The sequence below is a fragment of a genome, unplaced genomic scaffold, assembly GCF_019419815.1.
Source record: "Pyrus x bretschneideri cultivar Hongxiangsu unplaced genomic scaffold, Pyrus_bretschneideri_v1 Contig1, whole genome shotgun sequence".
NCBI lineage: Eukaryota > Viridiplantae > Streptophyta > Magnoliopsida > Rosales > Rosaceae > Pyrus > Pyrus x bretschneideri.
The window spans coordinates 9260489-9280329 of NW_025999390.1; the positions used below are offsets into that span (position 1 = coordinate 9260489).

At 38.0% G+C, this 19841-nt stretch overlaps 3 protein-coding genes across 3 annotated transcripts; 1 reads left to right on the plus strand and 2 right to left on the minus strand.

Moving 5' to 3' along the window:
* Nucleotides 1–1946: 1946 nt before the first annotated feature.
* On the minus strand, nucleotides 1947–8292 carry LOC103949076 (ubiquitin carboxyl-terminal hydrolase 23). Its single transcript, XM_009360173.3, is given in 12 exon segments — nucleotides 1947–2451; nucleotides 2566–2659; nucleotides 3016–3733; nucleotides 3816–3877; nucleotides 3880–3934; nucleotides 4043–4792; nucleotides 5394–5519; nucleotides 5879–6205; nucleotides 6341–6513; nucleotides 6970–7080; nucleotides 7334–7448; nucleotides 7804–8292. Coding segments are annotated over 12 exon segments (3012 nt in total). The 5' UTR covers nucleotides 8125–8292; the 3' UTR covers nucleotides 1947–2291.
* Nucleotides 8293–12928: 4636 nt separating this feature from the next.
* LOC103949077 (BTB/POZ domain-containing protein At2g24240) lies at nucleotides 12929–14999 on the plus strand. Its single transcript, XM_009360175.3, is given in 3 exon segments — nucleotides 12929–13490; nucleotides 13493–14512; nucleotides 14515–14999. Coding segments are annotated over 3 exon segments (1320 nt in total). The 5' UTR covers nucleotides 12929–13414; the 3' UTR covers nucleotides 14739–14999.
* A 1260-nt stretch (nucleotides 15000–16259) lies between these two features.
* LOC103949078 (omega-6 fatty acid desaturase, chloroplastic) lies at nucleotides 16260–19319 on the minus strand. The gene is made up of 9 exons (XM_009360176.3): nucleotides 19159–19319; nucleotides 18748–19044; nucleotides 18236–18379; nucleotides 17950–18101; nucleotides 17719–17841; nucleotides 17388–17565; nucleotides 17137–17255; nucleotides 16777–16891; nucleotides 16260–16604 (listed from the first exon to the last, which is right to left on the minus strand). Exons 1-9 carry the CDS (start codon nucleotides 19195–19197, stop codon nucleotides 16440–16442), a joined length of 1332 nt encoding a protein of 443 aa, XP_009358451.2. The 5' UTR covers nucleotides 19198–19319; the 3' UTR covers nucleotides 16260–16439.
* Between the last annotated feature and the right edge of the window lie 522 nt (nucleotides 19320–19841).

The following is a 19841-nucleotide window of genomic DNA, read 5'->3' on the forward strand; positions in this document are numbered from 1 at the left end:
AGCATGATGGACAATCAGTTCATACAACTTTTCCTTTGACATTTAAATGTATTGATTTTCACTTTAAATAACTTAAATATGAACTCATGATTTGCCCTTAAACAATGCTACAAGTTGATCAAATGAAGGGAAGTATGTAATTTTTAGAGTAAAATTCTCTTCTCTCATATTCTCTCTTTTTCTCTCTCTTCCTCTTACATTTTGATTTTTATCTTTTTGTTTCTATTGAAAAAATCAACACAACGTGACTTAATCATAACCGTTCACATAAAAAAATAAAAAATAAAAAAAGACGTAAATTATAAGAGAAGAGAATCATACTCCGTAATTTGGTGGCGGATGGGGAGTGGGGGCGGGGGCGGTGTTAGGCGGAATATATTTCAATGGATTAGCTAGAAATGGTTGGTGTGATGTAGCGTTTTGTTGACTTAAACATATGCACTTCAAAAAGGTTATCCCAATGAGATTATGAGCCCCACTCATTTCACTTAAACAAGTGATTTACCCCCTAAACCATCATCACCATTAATTATACTTAATGGTGGGTCTAGTCTCTTAGTAAGATTCAAGGGACTATGATCACTCCCGTCAAGAATCAACCATCTCAACTGTTTATTTGGAGAGAACTTTAAACACCATACTGTAGCGATATTCTAAATTAATAAGCGACTTATTATGTTTTAACCTTCACATATTTTAGCCGGTACTGACTTAGAATATTGAAATAGTGGCGTACCGGTATAAGTAAGTCTCTCTCGTTCAATTAGGGGTGGGTTAATCACATGATTAGAGTTAAAAAAACAGCTGTAATGGTGTTGATGATTGAGTAAACTAATCCGTGTCTTGTTTCTCTGTATATTTCGTTCCTTTGAGGATTTGGCTTGGGGTGTGACTGAATAATGAAAGTTAATAGAATATAATTAATGTTGTCATGCTGATTTAGACACCTTTGCATCGATCAAACTCAAAGCACATGAGGGCTTTGACAAGTTTAGACGACGACCCTTGTCCTAGTGGAGAAAGAAAACAACAAATCAAATTAAGTAATTATGTAGGTACGTGTTTGCACATGGGAAAATGCCCACTTTGTCAAAATCTTAGACGATATCGCTTGTGATTGTATTTGATAGAGAATTTTATGAGTGCTTTTGGATGCATACGGTGTTATCTTCACTAAAGGGTGAAAGATTCAACTATGACTCGCATGATCTATCCATAATAGTTTGGTCCAAAATCGTTTTTGACGAGAATTGAATATAAGATCTCTCACTTACAAATGAAGAGAAATATCAATAGACCGCTGTGCTAAAAGCATCTCCAATCGGAGATCTATATTGAGTTGTATAGAGATGGAGATTCTCCAAGTGATCAGCATTAGCGTTGTTGTGAAAAAGACACTTGCTCCATGAAGCATTTACGAACTTAAGTGTTTTCTTTACCGACATTTCAAATCCGCCCGTAAGATTGATAAAACGGCCTTGTATAGAAAGTGAGAGTTGAGCAGATCGGGAGCACGCCAAGACCCGACAAGAAAGAAAATGGAGGAAGATTGCATCAAGTCGTAATAATTTGCACTGATTGAGGGGGTATTAAGGTGAGGAGTAATAAAAAATCCACCGACACACACAAGGACTAACGATAATTGAAACGACCAACCCCCCATAACATTTGGTTTCATGACCTTGCCAATTTGCCAGCTTGCAGACATACTCCTCGGACAATAATGCTCTGTCACTGTAGTGTTGCTTCTCCACGAAGCCGCGAGGGCATAGCGTGAGTTGGCAAAATCTCGGGTGTAACTGGAGGTATTTTCCTCTCTCTGACTTTCTCATCAAGAGAGAGAGAGAGAGAGGAAGATATACCCCCGTTACACGCTTAGAAACTCTCCTAAGAGTTGCACCCATGCAAAGTATAGAGATGTCATCGAAATATTACGATGATCACTGAAAGATGAAAAATTTAAGATCTTATAAAGTACCCAGAATTCCATACATCACAATAGAACACAACCCTCAAAAGTTATACTGATTGATTATAGGCAACCAAAAATAGATTTATAGCAAAACAAAAAGCTTAGTGTATCTCGGAAAGACCGAAAACACGTAATCCTTCAGCTAATACAATTATCCGTCCATGATAAATTCTCCCCACAGCAGTAAGATACAGTTCACCTGCTCTGAGCTCTCTTCCTCTCCGCTCCAAACGCAACACAAATAATCGCCCCGTATTACAATTTCTCTCAACATCTACAGCAAACCATCAATCTGTCCATACAAGTTTGACTTATTCTGTCATATCCGGAGGGGGTGATTTCCAGAACCATACCTGTCTGGCTTTGTCTTTTTCATCTGCGATCTCTGGGTTGCAATCTTTTGGAATGGATTTGGTCCGCCAAATGTTTCTTTGGGTTGCCTTACCTTCTTTCTCTTTCCGCGATCATATTCTTCATCCCTGCATCAATTAAACATTCCACAACTTGTCAGAAGATTTTATATGTAATGCGTTAACTGGTGAAAATTCATGCTGATCTAAACTAATGTGATATGCAAGGGATTCCAAACTCACCATTCGTCAGGTATATAACCAATGCTGACACTCTTTGCACAGCTTGATTCTACAATACGAGGAGGAGGCAATTCTATTCCGTCCCAACGTGCAACTGCAACCAACATATTTTTTTGAGAGATGCAATCAGGAAATTATAACCACAATAACATTAGGTAACATCAGTTTCAATGGGCTTCTTGTTCATATTTTCTAAAAGACAGAAGAAAGAACAAACAAAACAAAAAAGTAATAAAGGTTTATCCAGCATTCGAAACTAACAGATCAATTGGGTAGAAGTGAAGCTCAACTTGCCAATCAGCATAGATATAAATGCAGAAGGCATTGCAATTGTAATGGCAACACATGAATGACTACATAACCGCATGGAATATATGCAAATACTACAAAACTACCAGCAACCATGGATATATATGGTCAGGAGGGCAGAGTCCTAGATAATACACTCACCCATTGTCTCGTCAAGACCTCGGGTCAGCACACCAATCCCTCCATTTTGCATTCTGTCTCTTTTACAATTGTGTGGGGTATCATTTTCCCCGGTCTCCCGCAGATTTTCTTTTGAGCAAGAGCTAGAGACATTACCAATTTGTAGTCTTTTATCACTTGCAAGCACTGTACCATTCTGACCAACACTTTCTCTAAACTCACCCTTATTGGCAGCCATTAAAGAATGACCATGAGATTTCATTTCCTGCTTTTTATCAGTTCCATCTGCATCCTTTTTTAAGCCAGATTTGGCCCCCTTCCTCTTAGACTTTTGCTTAGGAGTAGAAACCAAGGGAATTGACTGGGTTTGCTCAGATGTAGACGGCCCCATATCAGATAAGCAAGAATTGTCCAATACGTGTTTCTTAAGAAGGCTACTGGTATCTGAAGATGGGTGCTTACTCCTTTTGTGTTTTTTCTTCTTCTGTACGCTTAAGACCACCCGGGAAAGTAAGCTAGGTCGTAACTGCATGGATGCAACCTTAGACTTCAGCTGCTTCTTTTTCAATTTTCTATGGCGTTTGCAATCAGAAGATTTCACAAGCAACGATCCATATGTCACAATTAATGAGGAGCCAGACAATTTTGCTGACTCATCAATTAGTACTTTTTGGCCTGAATCACTAGTCTTCTCACCCAAAACATTACAAGCAGCACTTCCATTGGTAAAACTTCCAACCTAAAATATAAAATAAGTTAAATCATGACAACACAACCTATCATAAAATGCATAAAAAATACAAAAAAAAAAAAAAAAATACCTGACTAATTTTAGAGCTTGGTTGATCTGATGATTTTACAGTGTGAATTCCCTCCTTTTCATACCGCTAGGAACTCCGCATGACGTACTCAAGTCTCCCTTAGAGGATACAAGATTCTTCTAGATGCATAAACAAGTTAAAAACTCAAGCACCAAACAAAAGTAAAATATCAAGTAGGTAAAACTAGAGACATCAAAGCGTATAGAAGATATGTTGCATCCACTTACATTATGAGGGGTCTCATCTAGTATGGGTTTAGCAGCCTCAAGGCTTTCAGGGTCCTTGACATTGGGTGCTATGACACTGGAAACACCACTGTTTTCAACTGACCTTCCTCTCCCATTAAGGTCAGTTTTATTGCCATCAGCTTTTGCAGCTGTGGCATTTTCAGGATCCGAAGTGCCACCATTTCTAGTTGGAGGTGATGGTAGCATGTCTTTTCCCAATATGGGAATTGGAATGGAAATCCCTTTCAATGAATCCTTTCGTAATGATGAAGAAGAATCTAAAACAGGTTCCTTCACACACACCATATTTTCTGCCGCATTTTTAGATTCAGAAGCACCACCACTGCTGCGGCTTGGAATGGAAAACCCTTTCAGCAAGTCTTTTGATAAAGATGGAGAAGACTCCGAAACAGGTTCCTTCATAGGCACCATATTTCCTGCCACTATCTGGCAATTAGTTGATGCTTCCTTCAAAAGGGGCACCATAGGTGGAACTATAGTTGATTTTTGTGTCATAACGATAGATGAGGATGGACCACTTGATCTGCCCTCAACAGAAACATTCTGAACCGGTCCTTTGAAGCCTTGGTTGTTAGTGCAACGAGTTTTTAATCCAGCACCATTTGCATTGAAATTCTCCTTTCGAGCAACTTCAACAGGCTTCCTTGGTATTATATTTCTTCTATCGCGGACATAAAACAACATGTAAGCCTTCTGTTCTAAAACAATCCTCTCACTAACTTGGTATACCTGTTGCATCATAGTTGTGCAAACTTGTAAGAAACCTTGATTACTTTTTTCATTTCATATGCAATTTAAAGATTGTGGATTTACTGTTGCCCTGTCCCTCAAATATGGTACTAGCATTTCTTTCTCATATATCAAGTATACCCATCCAATCGGAGTCATTCAAAGATAAAAACTCAGTACATCTTTGGACAAGGGACTTATAAAAGGGACTTGCAATCCCATTTGAAAAGTGGTTGGGAACCATAGAAAGGGAATATGTCAATTTCTGGGGGAACACCAGACCAAGGTTCAGGACCCAAGACCCTGGGCCAAGGTCACAGGCCAAACATGTTGTATAAGTTCTTTAAATGAATCCTACCACACTTGATTGCTTAACCAAACAAGTAAGTTTGGGGATCAATCTCATCTTTCCAAAATCCCACCATTTTTATCCTTTGTTACTTCTAATAACTCGTCCAAAGGGAAACTTTCAGCAGCAAATGATCATAATCAGTTTGTTGACATGGCACATCTAAGATCCATAAAGTTGGGTTACACTGACTTGGACAATCCAAATTGTTAAGTATTATGAGGAACAGTGATATCTAAATTATCAACTCACCTGGTTGTCATCAAGAGAGTACCACATGCCACTTGATGTGCGAACATAGCAATAATAATGGCCAGAATAGGTGGTAGCCCCACAATGAACAAGAACCCCATAGAGAGTATATTTCAAATCCCCTTCCTGCCAAGTAGAATGTAAAACAGGATTAGAATACAAAACCATGATGTGAATGGCACAAAACATAATCAAATCAGCAACATATGACTTTTGTCTTCCTTGAATGTGTTGCCCCAGTCATAAACCTAATGGTCCAGATTCTAATTCCAAATTTAACCTTTTTCAGCAAAAAGGACCAAAATTAAGATACAGTTTTCAACAAATATTGGGCAAGATTACGAAATATGAAATAAAATCAAGTAAACAGAATCAGTGACTTGCACATCAAATGCCACAATGTTTCTTTTAAATTGGTTCATTTGTAAAATGAAGAAAAAATTTAGAAGTAAAGCTTGCATGGCTAAAAATGCTTGAATACTTACGTAGGAACCACTAACAAATGGCTTCAAATCCAATGTAGGGCCAAATTTTACATGTCTGTCAATTTTTCGTCCAGGATCATGTGCACGAAATCGCTTCAAATGGATGGTAAGTACATAAGGAGGCTTTTGAACAGTCATCTGTTTGAGAGCCTGAACTTTCTGATTGCATCGTTGGCACTGATATTGCCTTTCCCCTCCATCTAACTGTTCTGAGGCAGTAAATTTTGCAAGTGCTTTTTGCAAGGAATCTGCGTTGAATATTTCAAGACTTAAATCTAAGAATGGGTCAAACTTGTTGGAGCAATAGGAGCACTGCAAACATTTGACCTGAATAGATAACAACAAATCGGATTACGAAATATCAAGAAAATACTTAAAATCCTTACCTGTTTACCCAAAAAAATAAACTCCCATTCACTACAGTATCTCAAAAACCACAAAGTCTACCATTACAATTTTTACCTGGCTTCGAAGGCGACCGCCAAAAATCTTGTGTACCAAGCTCTTCTCGTAGGCACTTGGGGATTCGCTTGGCACACCAGAAGGTAAACAGCATTTATGCATGGATTCCAGCAAGTTTACCATGTATTCATGTGCATCCTCCTGTCTAGACTTGGTGAAAGTTCGAGATATGCCTTATCATTTGTCAAGGATTCCAACTTCAAGCATAGAAACAACAAAAATAGACCCAATACAACACTTATAAACTGACCCTGATCTTAACCTTATGAAAATGCAAAATTGGAATGGTGAAGACAAGAAACTTCTTGATGAACACTCCCTTACACTTGCTCCAATCAGATCATTTGGGTATTAGTTATCCCCCTAAGAAATTTTTTTTTAATGCTTATTAAAAATCAACTTTGACTGTAAACTATAAAAATAGAAAAAATTCATTCATAGAAGAATTTTAAAAAAAAATTGAATATTTTATTTTTCTTCTTTATTGACACACTTGGTTGTCGAGCATGTTGAATAAATAAGAACTCCATCAACAAAAGAGAACGTTCTCTGGACAAACATGGGAGTCCAATGAGTACGTCCAACTATATATGGCAGAAATATATCACCACAAAACATTTCAAGGATACATCGTAAGTTAATGACTAGATCCTTTGGAACCAAAATTCTCCCGGTTGATTGTAGAGCAAGACTAACGTGCTTCTGGATGGCACATAAAGCACAAAACCCAGCAATATGGCCTGTAAAAACAAAATCAAACAAATTAGCCATGCACATAAATTCAACATTCTTCACACATGCACATGTAAGCACATATGAGCGCAGGCTTACCCCAACTTTACAAATGGAATATTATGACACTTTTTTTGTTTATGTTAATTCCTTCCATGCAAACACACAGACACAAATATGTGACATTTTTTTGTCCATGTTAACTTGTTGCAAACACATCCAAACTAAGGGCAAGTCTAGGGTTTTCAGAGGAGTCCTTACATGAATTTTGATGCTTTCCACTTTGCAAGTATGCAGCTAAAGGCTCAGTATATGTCAGACACTGCAACACTGAATTGAGATAACAAGTGTTCCCCATATTCCTCAAACCGGCACCCTGAAAATTACACAAACCATTTTCACTGTCAAGCAACTAGGACCCAAAAGAATATTCGGAGACCAACCAAATGCAGCAACAGTACTACCACCAAAACATCACATAACAGAATATTGACTATGAAACAATTGAAATAAAAACAAATTCAACCGAAAATCGATTTGACATTAGAAGCCAAGCAAGAAAACTCTGAATTCATCTAAACAAAACATATAACAAGGCCGAATCGAAAAATGCGAAATGATTCCATTTAACTAAGCAAAAGAAAGAAACATCATCACGACCAACCAAAACCATAAGTAATAGTGAATCGAAGTTAGAGAAGAAAGCGATCAAAGGCAACACTTTGACTCACAATTCTCCGGAAGGTGATGCCAAAGCTGAGCTCCGGATCCAACCCGTTCTCCAAAAACTCGGACCGATCCGTTTTCTTAGCACTCAAACTCGACTGACCCTGATTAGAGCTGCTACCGCCGTTGTTGCTGCTTCCAGGGTTCAAGGTCTCGAGCCTAAAGTCACCGCCACCGGTGTTAAGGCCATTGCAGGGCTTCCTCGCTCGGTGGAACTCGATACGCCTCTGAAGAGGATTCGCCCCGGTTTTCGATTCGGGCATTAAATCCGCAAAGCCCTCCGACTGGATTTGGAGCTCCGCCGTTTGCACCAAAGCGTCGGCCATTCCCGAAGCCCAAAAAGTTGCGATTTTGCAGAGAAAGTTTCGATTTTTGTTCTACGCGTATTGAATTTCTCTCTCTGGAATTAGAAATTAGGGTTCTAATAGCGGAAATATTTGTGGGGATTTGGGAGAAGCAGAGAGCTTTTTGAAGGCTTCTGCGACAGAGAAGAGGCGATAGAGGTAGTATTAAACCCTACACAGGACACCCCAAGATTTTTGGTTCCAGATGGGCGCGGCCTACACCGACCAACGGTGGAGATGTAGTTGATTTTTCCACGTGTCGCGATCTGGTACAAGTTGGAATTTTTGATCAGGACGTATGAAAAAACAAGGAAAATGTCTAGTCGGAGATGCTTCATCAAGGTTTGACGACATGATTTTATTCTTCTTTTGGGTTTCACATTGAGACCGGATTCTCATTGTGAGAATTTTGAATATTCTCAAATTGTGTCTATTTATTAGACATTTACAGTCAGAATTTATTTAAAGTTAAATATGAATAGTATCTGATAAAAATTGACCGCATAATGTACGATGACATAATTTGAAAATCTCCAGAATCCTCACAAAGAGGACCCTCGTTCTCACTGTTATACCTCGTTCATAAGCCATTTTGGCATCTCCGGCTTGGTAAGTAGAAGATTTGGATTATGATTGTAACGAACATAACGGTATTTAAAATCAATCATATAATTCGATTAAAAGTAAGAAGGTCCTAAATCTTTATGTCCCAATTTACATATTATCACTTACTACTGAAAACTGCAAGGTCCAAATTCTAAAAAGTTTGACACCATGCTTTCTTCGAAAAAAAAAAGGTAGTAAATCATATATATAAATTATATTTTGTAAACTAGATGATAATTGAATTCTTTCATTAATATAAAGGCTTTTTAGTTAAAATAGTTTTTGAAATTTGCATAACTCCTCACTTTGGTCCATAAGATTTGAAATCAATAGAAGTGGTCCCTGGATTGTTCATCATCAATCATTTTGATCATTCCATGAAATATCTCTATAAAATAAGAATAAAATGATAGAAATACCCTTTTTGTCAAATCATTTTGGCCAATTGTTTTAAATTGAGGATATTTTTGTCATTTTGATCCTTATTTAACATAATTTTTCACAAAATGATTGATGGTGACAATCTCAGGGACCACTTATATTGATTTCAAATCTTAAAAGCCAAAGTTAGAAGTTATGCAAATCTTGAGAACCATTTTGAATAAAAATCCTAATTTAAATAAATAATCTCTCTAACATCACCTTTCCCCTGAAGAGCATAATGATCTCTTTCCCTCCTAGTAAGAGGAATATCACATTGTGTGAGGAGTCATATTTGGCTGTAGTTTAGGCATATTGTTTGGAATGTTATTTTATAACTTTTTTCAATCTCTCTCAAATCTCTCAAATGTGATGCTATTTTTTTATTTTTCAAATTCAATATGATATACTTGAATTTGTAAATTACAAAAATGCCCTTGTAAGTAACTGTCTAGGATTGATCTAATTACACAATTGCTAAAACACAATTTGTCAAATGTAGTTAGAAGTACATTTATAGCGCGTTTATTAATCCGTAATCGGAATGAGAATAAGGAATCCGATTCCAATTACGGATTATACCTGTGTTTACTAAAATTGGAAAGAATCAAAAGTGTGTGGGGCCCACACAAAAAATGGAATCCAATTCCTGAAATTGGAGGATTTGGATTCCCAATATATACAAGGTATTTGGATTCCAATTCCTAGACTTATTTTTCTGAAAATGCTCCTAACAATTTATTTCCATGTCCTTCTAGCTCATTAAGCATAATTCTATGCTCATTCACATTATGCACAACTCCATACATATGCCGAAGAGAAAAAACTACAACTTGAGCGAGAAAATTTAGATATTAAAGTCAATACTTAAATTTATAAAAAAAACAAACAAAATCATTTTAGTATGTCTATGAAATAAAAAAGCAATTTAATTTTTTCTTACTATTATATACTATATCAAATTTTATTAAAAAAAAGTACGTAAAATATTTGATTTGAGACCAAGGACATTTTAGTAATCATACTGGTTTATATTCCGATTCTGCTGAATTAGTAAACAGCTTTATAGAATTGTATTCCGATTCCGGACAATTTTAGTAAACAACTTCAACATGAATCTGATTCTGATTCCATCTCAATCCAATTCTTCCTCAATCCAATTCCTCATCGATTCAATTTTTCTTAATTTGATTACGGATTAGTAAACACGCTATTAGTTGTAAGCTAATCATTCTAAAACCCAAACAAGAATTGGGAGCCCACCAAATCCATTGGATTGGATCTACAATTTTGTCCAAGGTGACCGTAATGCCAGTTTGAGGCCGGATCCAATTTGAGGCCCATTAATTTTTTTCTTAGTTTTTCCTTTTATTTTTGTTGAAATAAAAACGTATAATAATTCAAAATTATATCATAAGAACTTTGAATTAAAGCTAACGTAAAAAAAAATTTTGATTTGTGTCACCATAAAGTAAGATGATAAGATTAAGTAATTAAGCAAATAATGTCATCAGTGTCTTTAAATTTAAGTAAACCAATAGTGTCCAAATAAACCCAAACCTAAAGTTTACTATTTTCCAAAACTCCAAAAATGCCTTGAGTGAGTATCAATCATGAATCATAACCTCTATTTGGATGCATTCAACCTATTATCTTTCATGTGTTGTTTATTCTCCAACAACTGTAAGATACTGCAAATGTTATGTTCGGTTCACGAATGAAAATAGTTCCCTATTTGAAATTTTAGCAATAGCTATACTGAGTCGTAGGGATAAAAGGATTGTAACTTAGTTAGCGATGAATATCCTCCTTTGCATCTAAGTTTCGAATTCAAATCATCTATCGTTCATTATTGATTGTATAAGATAAGGATTGAATATAAAAATATATTGAGACGTAGAGTGGAAGTTATGGATGCACAAAGTGCATGGGTCCACCATCCAGAGTCTATTCTTAACCTTAATGTAAACCCAAAACCATTAGAAAGTAAAAAGCATCGTGGATTAAATTACCCTTTGAAGGTTTGAAAATATTTAACTACTTTAAACAACCAAAGTGCAAATGCAATGATGTGCCGTCTATGACCCGCACTTACAAATTGCAGTGTACTATGCTACACTGCTCTTAGAGTGTGTGAGAAAGGAGATATTTTTTGATATAGCGGAAATACGATTTAGTATAATATGTGATATATAATTAGTTGAATTTTTTTTCAAGTTTCTAACTAATTGTATTATAATATTTGGTGTATCAGTCGGTGTGTCCGGTGCACTGAGAATGAAAATATTTTTCAGTGAGTTCGGAACACGAGGTAGCACATCATGTGTAACTATACAAGTGGTAAGACACTTATGCTAAAAAATTAACAACTTTAAAAATATAATTCCCTTCACTTATATAATAACAGGTGGTGTAATAGCCGTTCGCGGCACACTAAAAAATCTCATGTGAGAAAGGTAGAAAAATCTCATGTCAAAAAAAGCCTCAGACTTGACATTTGGGTTATACTTTTAGGAGAACAACTCACTGAATTATTTCGAAAAATTATTACAATGACATAGTTATAATAGGCCATATGATAACTACCTTTTTTTTATTTTTATTTTTAAATTAACTCATTTGGTAACTAAGTTCAATTTTTTTAACTAAAAATAAAATGATTATATCATTTAACAAACGATATTATTATTAATAACACATAACAATGCATAATTAATTTAAAAATACCGTCACAATAACTCTCTTAATTTAAATTGAGTTTTCTCAAATTTTCTCCAAAGTGGTAGGTTATGGCAATTTTGGCTCAATTTGAAATCAACATGAAGTCAATCACAATTTATGATTATTTATAAATGTGATGGGAAGGAACAAAGGGTCCCAATAAGTGTCGTGATTGGATTGGATGAAAGCCTCGACCTCTATGTCATTTTCTTTGTTTATTAGAATTAATTGTTCAAACTTCAAATTTTACACAAAACAAAGACAAGCATTGAAAACACACCGCACAAGACACGCTTTCTTACCGGTTGGAGCTGACTTAATCCACCAACCTTAAACTATTCATCCCCAACAAGGAAATTTCTTCCACCATAAATGTCCCCACTCCAAGAAAATAACATATCCCCATAAATTGATAGTTTATTATTAATCGAGGAAGTTAAAACGCATGACATATAAAAAAACACGTTCAATTTGTAATCATATCGATATTTGGAATGAATACCATACTACAATTGGAGATATTTTTTATATACTTGATATTCTAGTGTAAGATATGTGATCGTGTCAATCTACATAATGAACGAACCATAATTACACATCAAACTCAAGTATTAATGACATAAATGGAGTTCGAACATGAGATCTTAGCCCACAAGTGAACAAAAATACTATTACATAATAAGTCAAAAGTTAAACATATTAGAGTTCGTTTGAATGTGCTTTTAAAATGACCGAAAGTGTTTTTGGTGAAAATATTTTTAGAACTAATCCTCAGTAAAAATGCAAGTAAATCCTGGAAAAGCACTTAAAGTGCTTCCTGAAAGAAGCACATAACTGGTGCTTATTCCAGAAAGCACTTCAAGTGCTTTGGAACCTAAAAACATTTTCTCCAAAAACGTTTCCAGTTATTTTAAAAACACATCCAAAAAAACTCTTAGATTGCGTTAAAAATTTGAGATACTAGTACAGTAATTTTCAACTCCAACGGATTGGATTCGAAATTACCATCCAACGGTGGAGAGGCAAGGATGATCTAGAGCTACAGTTGACCCTACCATAGGGTATTTAATTATGAAAAGTTCAGGCCTGTCCGGAGCAAAGGAAGACCAACCGGCAACTGCAAACCAAAGAGAGAGAGAGAGGATGGGCAAAGCAAATTAGGAAAGACACCATAAAAGAAAGGAGTCATTTTTTTTTGAAATCGGAACGCTCCAATTCATCAATTCCTCCTCACCAAATCCCAACAATTCAAAAACCCACGCCTCAGAATCCTCCACTCTTCAAAACCCACATCTCATTTCCTCAAAATTCGATCAAATTCCCCTGCTTTCCCATGCAGTTCTGTTTTCAAATCCCCTCGTTTGCTTCTTAATCCTCTCTCTGTTCTCTCTCTCGTACTTTTGTTCTTCAATCCTGTTCTTTTCACCGGAATTTCAAATTATCCAAACAATCAAGAATCCTATAATTTTCTTCAAATTTCTCGGAAACGAACTTAATCAATCCGAAAGCTTTCCGAAATCCAATCATGGGAATTCAGAAAGACAGGGTTCGATTCAACGTCGGAGGCAGAATCTTCGAAACAACCGCCACGACACTCGCAAACGCGGCCGCAATTCGATGTTCGGAGCGATGTTCGACGAGGACTGGAATCTCCAATCCGACAATACCAACGATTACTTCATTGATCGCAACCCCGATTGTTTCGCCGTCCTCCTCGATCTTCTCCGAACCCAAGAGCTCTGCATCCCGGCCACCATGTCCGAAAAGCTTCTCTACAGGGAAGCCTTGTATTACGGCCTCCTTGACCACGTCCGATCAGCCAGGTGGGGCCCATTTGATGGCAACAGGCTGTGGCTTTCCCGGACAGTAGCCGGACAAGCTCCGGGCGATGGCACGGCGATTCGTGCCGGCCCGGATGGCGGTTGCTGCGTCGCCCATGGCTCGATGGTTCATGTGTATGATTGGATGGTGGAAGAGCACCCGCCAATCAACCTTGACTACCAGAGAGTCAATGATGTTGGTTGGGTCGACTCGGAGAGCATTCTGATCAGCGTTTGTGAGCGGCTCGGCCGCGGAGACGGCGGAATGGGGCTATTCAGCTCGTCGAACGGCGAGCTCAGGTACAAATTTCAAGTTAGTCATGAGAATCAAGTTAAGAGCTTTACTGCCGGAGCTTTGAGTTTTGGTTCGGACTACAAGATTTTTTCGAGCTGCAAAGGTCGGAGCAATGAGTACGGCGTTGGAGTTTGGGATCAAATGACCGGAAAGCAGACCGATTTCTTCTACGAACCGCCCGGCTGGTCGCTCGGCGATGCTGACAAGCTGCAATGGCTACATGGGAGCAACTGTTTGTTGGTCGCAACGTTGTTTCCTAGAAAGGACAACTGTTACATAAGTTTGTTGGATTTCAGGGAGAAGAAGATGGTCTGGTCGTGGTCTGATATCGGAGCTCCGATCACCGTGGACGAGAAGCGGGTGAGAGATGCGATTGCAATGGAGGACAGCAACTCGATTTGCGTGGTGAACGAGTATGAAGATTTGGGGTTTATCGACATCAGAAACTCGGGCGGAAGCGTGAGGTGGAGCTCGAGGAGCAGGCTCATGAAGGGGAAAATGCCTGATGAGCCTGCTACCCTAAGCTGGCATTGCATGAGGGGCAACTCTTTTCGTCCATGAACGATTCAATTTCGGTGTTTTGTGGTCCTGAATGGGTTTTAACGTCCAGGCTCCGGCGAAGCTACGGAGGTTCGATTTGTGACTTCTCGATAGGTGGGGATCGGCTTTTCGCTCTTCACAGCGAGGAAAATGTGTTTGACATATGGGAGACTCCACCTCCTCCGATCATATGATTCGCCTTACGATTCCGATGTTTTGAAGATCGCGTTTTTCATACATTATACATGATTTTCCTGTACTGGTAGATTGTAGGAGATGGAGAGTTGCAGCAGTACTTATGTAGGTTTAGGAAATTTAGGGATACTTCAGAGTTCTGAAGATTGTATAGGGTTTGCTGAGCTCACTACAAAGAATCAAAGTGTTTGCTTTACCTACTATTAACCGAATGAAATCGATTGCTTAACCGCCATAACTAGAAATGCGGTACCCTTGCACATCCGCTGATTACAGGTCATCTGTCATAAAACGAAGACGGAGGTTCTTACATGTGATCGGAAATACATGAGACGCAATTGAATAGGGATGGCGGAATTTATCCCCGTCGCACCCTAGTTTTTGTCCGCTTTCGGACAGACCCTCCTCTCGCTCTCTTTCGCTTTTTTGTCGTACGCTTTGCCAAAGTGATCTCCTGCACGTATTTTGATGCCGCTTAAGACGCTTTGGTAAAGATTCCAGATTTGGAGGGAGATGCCCTTTGGCATGTGAGCAGTTGCAACTGCCAACTCTTTGCAGGCCAAGGGATTTTATGAATTGCATAGCTTTAGACAAAGTGGTTAGGTTTAGCCTTCGAATATTATGAACCTTCTTTGACCTCTTCCTTCGCTTTTGTATATTCATTCTATAATGCTTACCAAGCACGACTTCATTCTGTTTCCACTCAACGTTCATACGTGAAAGTGGGGAGAAACTTCAGCAGAGTTGACTAATTAGGGCATCTCACATACCAGGTTTGAATAACGCGGGTTTTGTGCGACCAAAAAATGTGAGGTCTCTAGTCTCGTCCTCTTGTCCAATGTTCCCAGCACATGACATAGTCGGGCAACCCTACCAAGCTCTTCTAACAAGCGAAGTGGGATTTTCTTCCTACTTTACTAGAGAACCCTACATAGAGACATCAAATACTTAATTAAACTTGACTTCCTTGTTGTATGCGCCTGCTTAGTATTTTAATGTGTCCTTGTACTTAATTAGTAAGATATGAAGCTAACTAACCTGACCTTAAAGTAAGATCAAGTTCTACTTAATTTACAAATTAGAGAAACCCTTGTCAGCCTTTAAGAAATGATCAACACTAATTCCAACCAACATTACCCTTACCAACATCTAGTTTAATCCATGGCCTCACTGGGGGGTTCTGACTCATTTCTTCAATTTCAGTGTGGGCACATGTTATACCGTTGTAGCAGGACGGAGTATTCATTACGGCTGCCACACTACGGCAGTAGACCCAATAGGGTATGGACCAAGGGCAGAGGGGTAAGGCTGGTTTGTGTGCCGGGTGGACGGGTCATGTGGTATGAATGCTCGTACTGAAGTTTTTCTCGCTATAGCAGAGAGAAAACACCACAAAGGTTCAAGAAGAAATCAAACTCTAGAGGATTACTATTGTATGCATGATTAGCTACTATAGTTTTACCTTGACAACGAAGAGGATGACTAACGCCAACGCCTGCGTAAGGCGCTATAACATGAACTTCCGGGAAATTTCTGTCAATCGATTCTCCATTTATAATATAAAAAAAATTCTAAAAAGGAGTGTAAGCATAAGCAATAACATGTAGAAAAATTGGGATAGCATACCTATCTTGACCCAAAAGGAAAAGGTAAGAGATAAGCACCAAAACGGATGTGACCCTACGAAGCACACAAGTAGATCAAGCATAATCGGGCATTGCTTTTTTAAGGAACTTAATTGGATGAGACTCGATTCCAGGGGCAAGTTTGTCAAATGCAACGTAATTCTCGTCCTTGTCGTAAACATGGCATACCGTCAGTATCGTCTTCATCAAACGCCAATTCCATGTAGCCTCGTTCATATACTGTTAATCACATGGAAAAAAGAAAAAAGAATGAAGATCAATCGTTTTGCTTTCTTATGCCTTTTGAACCTTTTTGACCGCCGCTTTTTGAACAGTTCTGCTTTACATTCAGGTCATATTTGTTTACGGCTAATCACAATAAGAATATGTAGAAGAAAATGATGATATCTACCTTTCCCCAGTTTTCTTGAAGAGACTTGTGAGCTGCACGTAGGTTATAACTTGGAATCCTTGGAGATATGTGGTGTGGTATATGGACATTGATATCATGGCAGAGGGTCTCGATCCTGTTGAGAAAATAATGGATCCGTTATAAAGTCTATGTAAGAACCGTTAATGTCTCAGTTAATTCTTTTTGGATGAACAAACAAATCGGTAAAACACTTTAAGTGTGTGGAACACAAAGAACGAAGAAAGCGCCATCAGAAATATATAGTATCTCCAGTAAAAGCTGACTAAACTGCCTAACCATGTTTGTTTAAAAAATACAATCATGTCAGATTAAAGATCCAAATGACATAACGAAGAATACCATCCGGGGTAATCACAATGCACTGTTCCATTAAGTTGAGCCTGAGCAGCATTCCACTCATCTGCAGTTTTGAAAGGTATATGCGGCGCAGTATGGTGTACCATTGTGAATGTGCTCATCTATAGATCCATACAAAATTGAAAAACAAAATTCAGAGAAAGCTCGATAACCATAAAAATGGTCAAGCAACAGCAAAACATGCTAAGTACTGCAATCAAATTAAAGTATAAGGGAATTGGAAGTAGTGATACCCAAAAGTGATATCCCAAAAATGGCATCAGCCAAAACTTTATCCATCCCAAGATCCCTGCCTTGTACACGATCAATGGCCAGCCAATCCCCATAAACGCAAAAACACAAGCCAAACTTATCTTCACCCTTTTCAATTCACTTGGTCTGAACATGTTCAAATTGAAGTGGACGATCATCCTACCACGAAAGACAAAACCAAGTAAACCTTATACAACATGTTTATTGGATATACACAAATTAAGAATCCTGACTAAAGATCTCCATTACTTATTTAACGACCGCAAACAAAAGAAAGATCAACAATGTGTGATTCCTTTTATAGTTACATACCAATGAGCTATTGACATCCAAGGCCGAAGTGGGCCATATCCATAAATGATTGCCTGGCGAAAAATAGCAGATGAATCAAACTCGTCTTTAGAAACAGGCTGCCAAGCTGTATCCTCCACCAACCTAAAATGATGAGATAAAAAGAAAAATTCAAGTTAAGAGTTAGAAACATACTTAAAACATGGAAACATTACGCCTATTCAAGAAGTTATGATTTAGAAACACACAGACATGTTTGTTTTTGCATGATGACGATCATGCTTAAACCGCCATGGTTCGTATGGGTATATCAACGGCAGAAAGGCCAGCGTTCCAACGATGTCTTCCAGTAATTTGTTTTTTGAGAATGATTTGTGCGCACAATCATGACCTATAACAAAAAACTTCACAATTTGAAAGGCAAAATGAAAAAGGAATGAGTTGGCTTAGATATATCATAGTGATCGATTAAATAAAAAAAAGAGTGAAGAAAGTTACAAGAACCAATATACTATAAAGATAAGTGCTTTGAACAAACCCCAGTAACTGCAGTCCCTGTCCATGCCCAAGCCAGAGGAAGTAGATACCATGGGGCTTTCGAAATCATAAAGAGCCCCAATGCATAGGAAGTTGCAGATATTAGAACTGACTTCCATGCTTTCACATCATCAATCTCAAACACCTTAAAATATAAAAACAAGAGGAAAACGGTTACATTTGGGATTGTTTACATTTATCAACAAATTGTTAACTGGAATCAATACATTGCACTTGCATAGAAAAAAAAATGGTGGGTTATACTATATCTTCCACATATACTATGGAAAGAAGATTTCTTTCCCTTCTTTTAAACCAAATGGAAACTAAATCGAAAAACAAAATGGTTATCAAACGGGCGCTAAATTCACTCATTTGAACAAACTACTGGCAGTCTAACTCACAAAGAATCCCCAGAAAAAATGTCAAAAATCCTAAACAGATGCATCAGGTTAAAAACAAGTTGCATTGATGGTGTGGCTCTGAGGTTAACATTATCCGAAAAGACAATACCTTCTTCGGAAGGGTCTCGACGACATCCTTCAGCGTAACGTTATCCGGAAGCGGCTCTCCAATCTGTTTGAACCCATAACTTTCAGCCAATTGTTTTCTGTACTCGGCACTGCCAGCTTCCGGAGGCGGCGCAACTGGAACGGCAACCGCCTGCACAACCGCCGTCCAATTTCTACGACTCGAACATTGCTGCCTTTTGATTCCCTTTCGGAGAGCGCCGTCCAATCTCAGATAGCAGATTCCTGAAGAGTAATGGGTTCCGATTCTTTGCCTCTGAATTGGGTTCTGATGGGGTCCCTGCAACCCAAATTCCAATATTTGAAAAACCAACACTCAAATTTCCAAAATTTGAAAAAACAAGAGTAAAAAGAGAAGATTTGAGCAACTGGGTATCAAAATGTAGAGCTTTACCGTTGTGAGGAACGCAGAATTTGCAAGCCTGCACGCCATTTTTGAACAGAAAGCAATCCCAGCTCACAAGGACCCCCAACACACCAGAGCCGCTTGCTCCCCTTCTGCAAGTGTGAGAGCTGAAGGGTGAAAAGGATAGGCTTTTTTTGGTGGAGAGTTATAAAAGGGACCGCTGCGGGTGCGGCTTGCGTTGCGCTCTGATTCCGCGTGGATAGATTTTCCGCAACTCACCACAACCGCTAGTTGTTATCTGTCACTCGTCGCTCTTCCCGTCGACATAAAAAGTTGATGTATCCATACAACAATGGTAGTCAATTGGTGTGAAAATTTCGTGCCTAGTGTATAATGACGTATATATTTGTTCTTTTGTTTTTATTGAGCTGCCTAATTTTTAGTACTTAGTGGGGCAGTGTTTGTATTAGTCCCACTATGAAACAGACAGACGTCTTTTTAATAAGTAATGCATAATATATCTATGTTATTGCAACAAATATAAAAAAAATAGTAGTACTAATATTATTATTTGTGGTGCATCTTTTCTTTGTACAAACAAAGTATTGTTTGTTAATATTTTTAATAATGTGTTGATACTATTGTAGCCAATGACGAATTTCAATGTAGTCATTTGTTCCTTAATAGGACTTTCTAAATATATAATTTATAAACATGGCTTGACTAGAAGT

Bases quoted from the DNA above. Each gene is read 5' to 3' on its own strand.
- LOC103949078 (XM_009360176.3), bottom strand. From the start codon at position 19,197: ATGGCGTGCAGGCTTGCAAATTCTGCGTTCCTCACAACG. The intron at 19,045-19,158 runs GTAAAGCTCTAC...TTTGGGTTGCAG, and splicing joins ATTCTGCGTTCCTCACAACG to GGACCCCATCAGAACCCAAT. The intron at 17,256-17,387 runs GTATCACTACTT...ATGGATCTATAG, and splicing joins TTTTGGGATATCACTTTTGG to ATGAGCACATTCACAATGGT.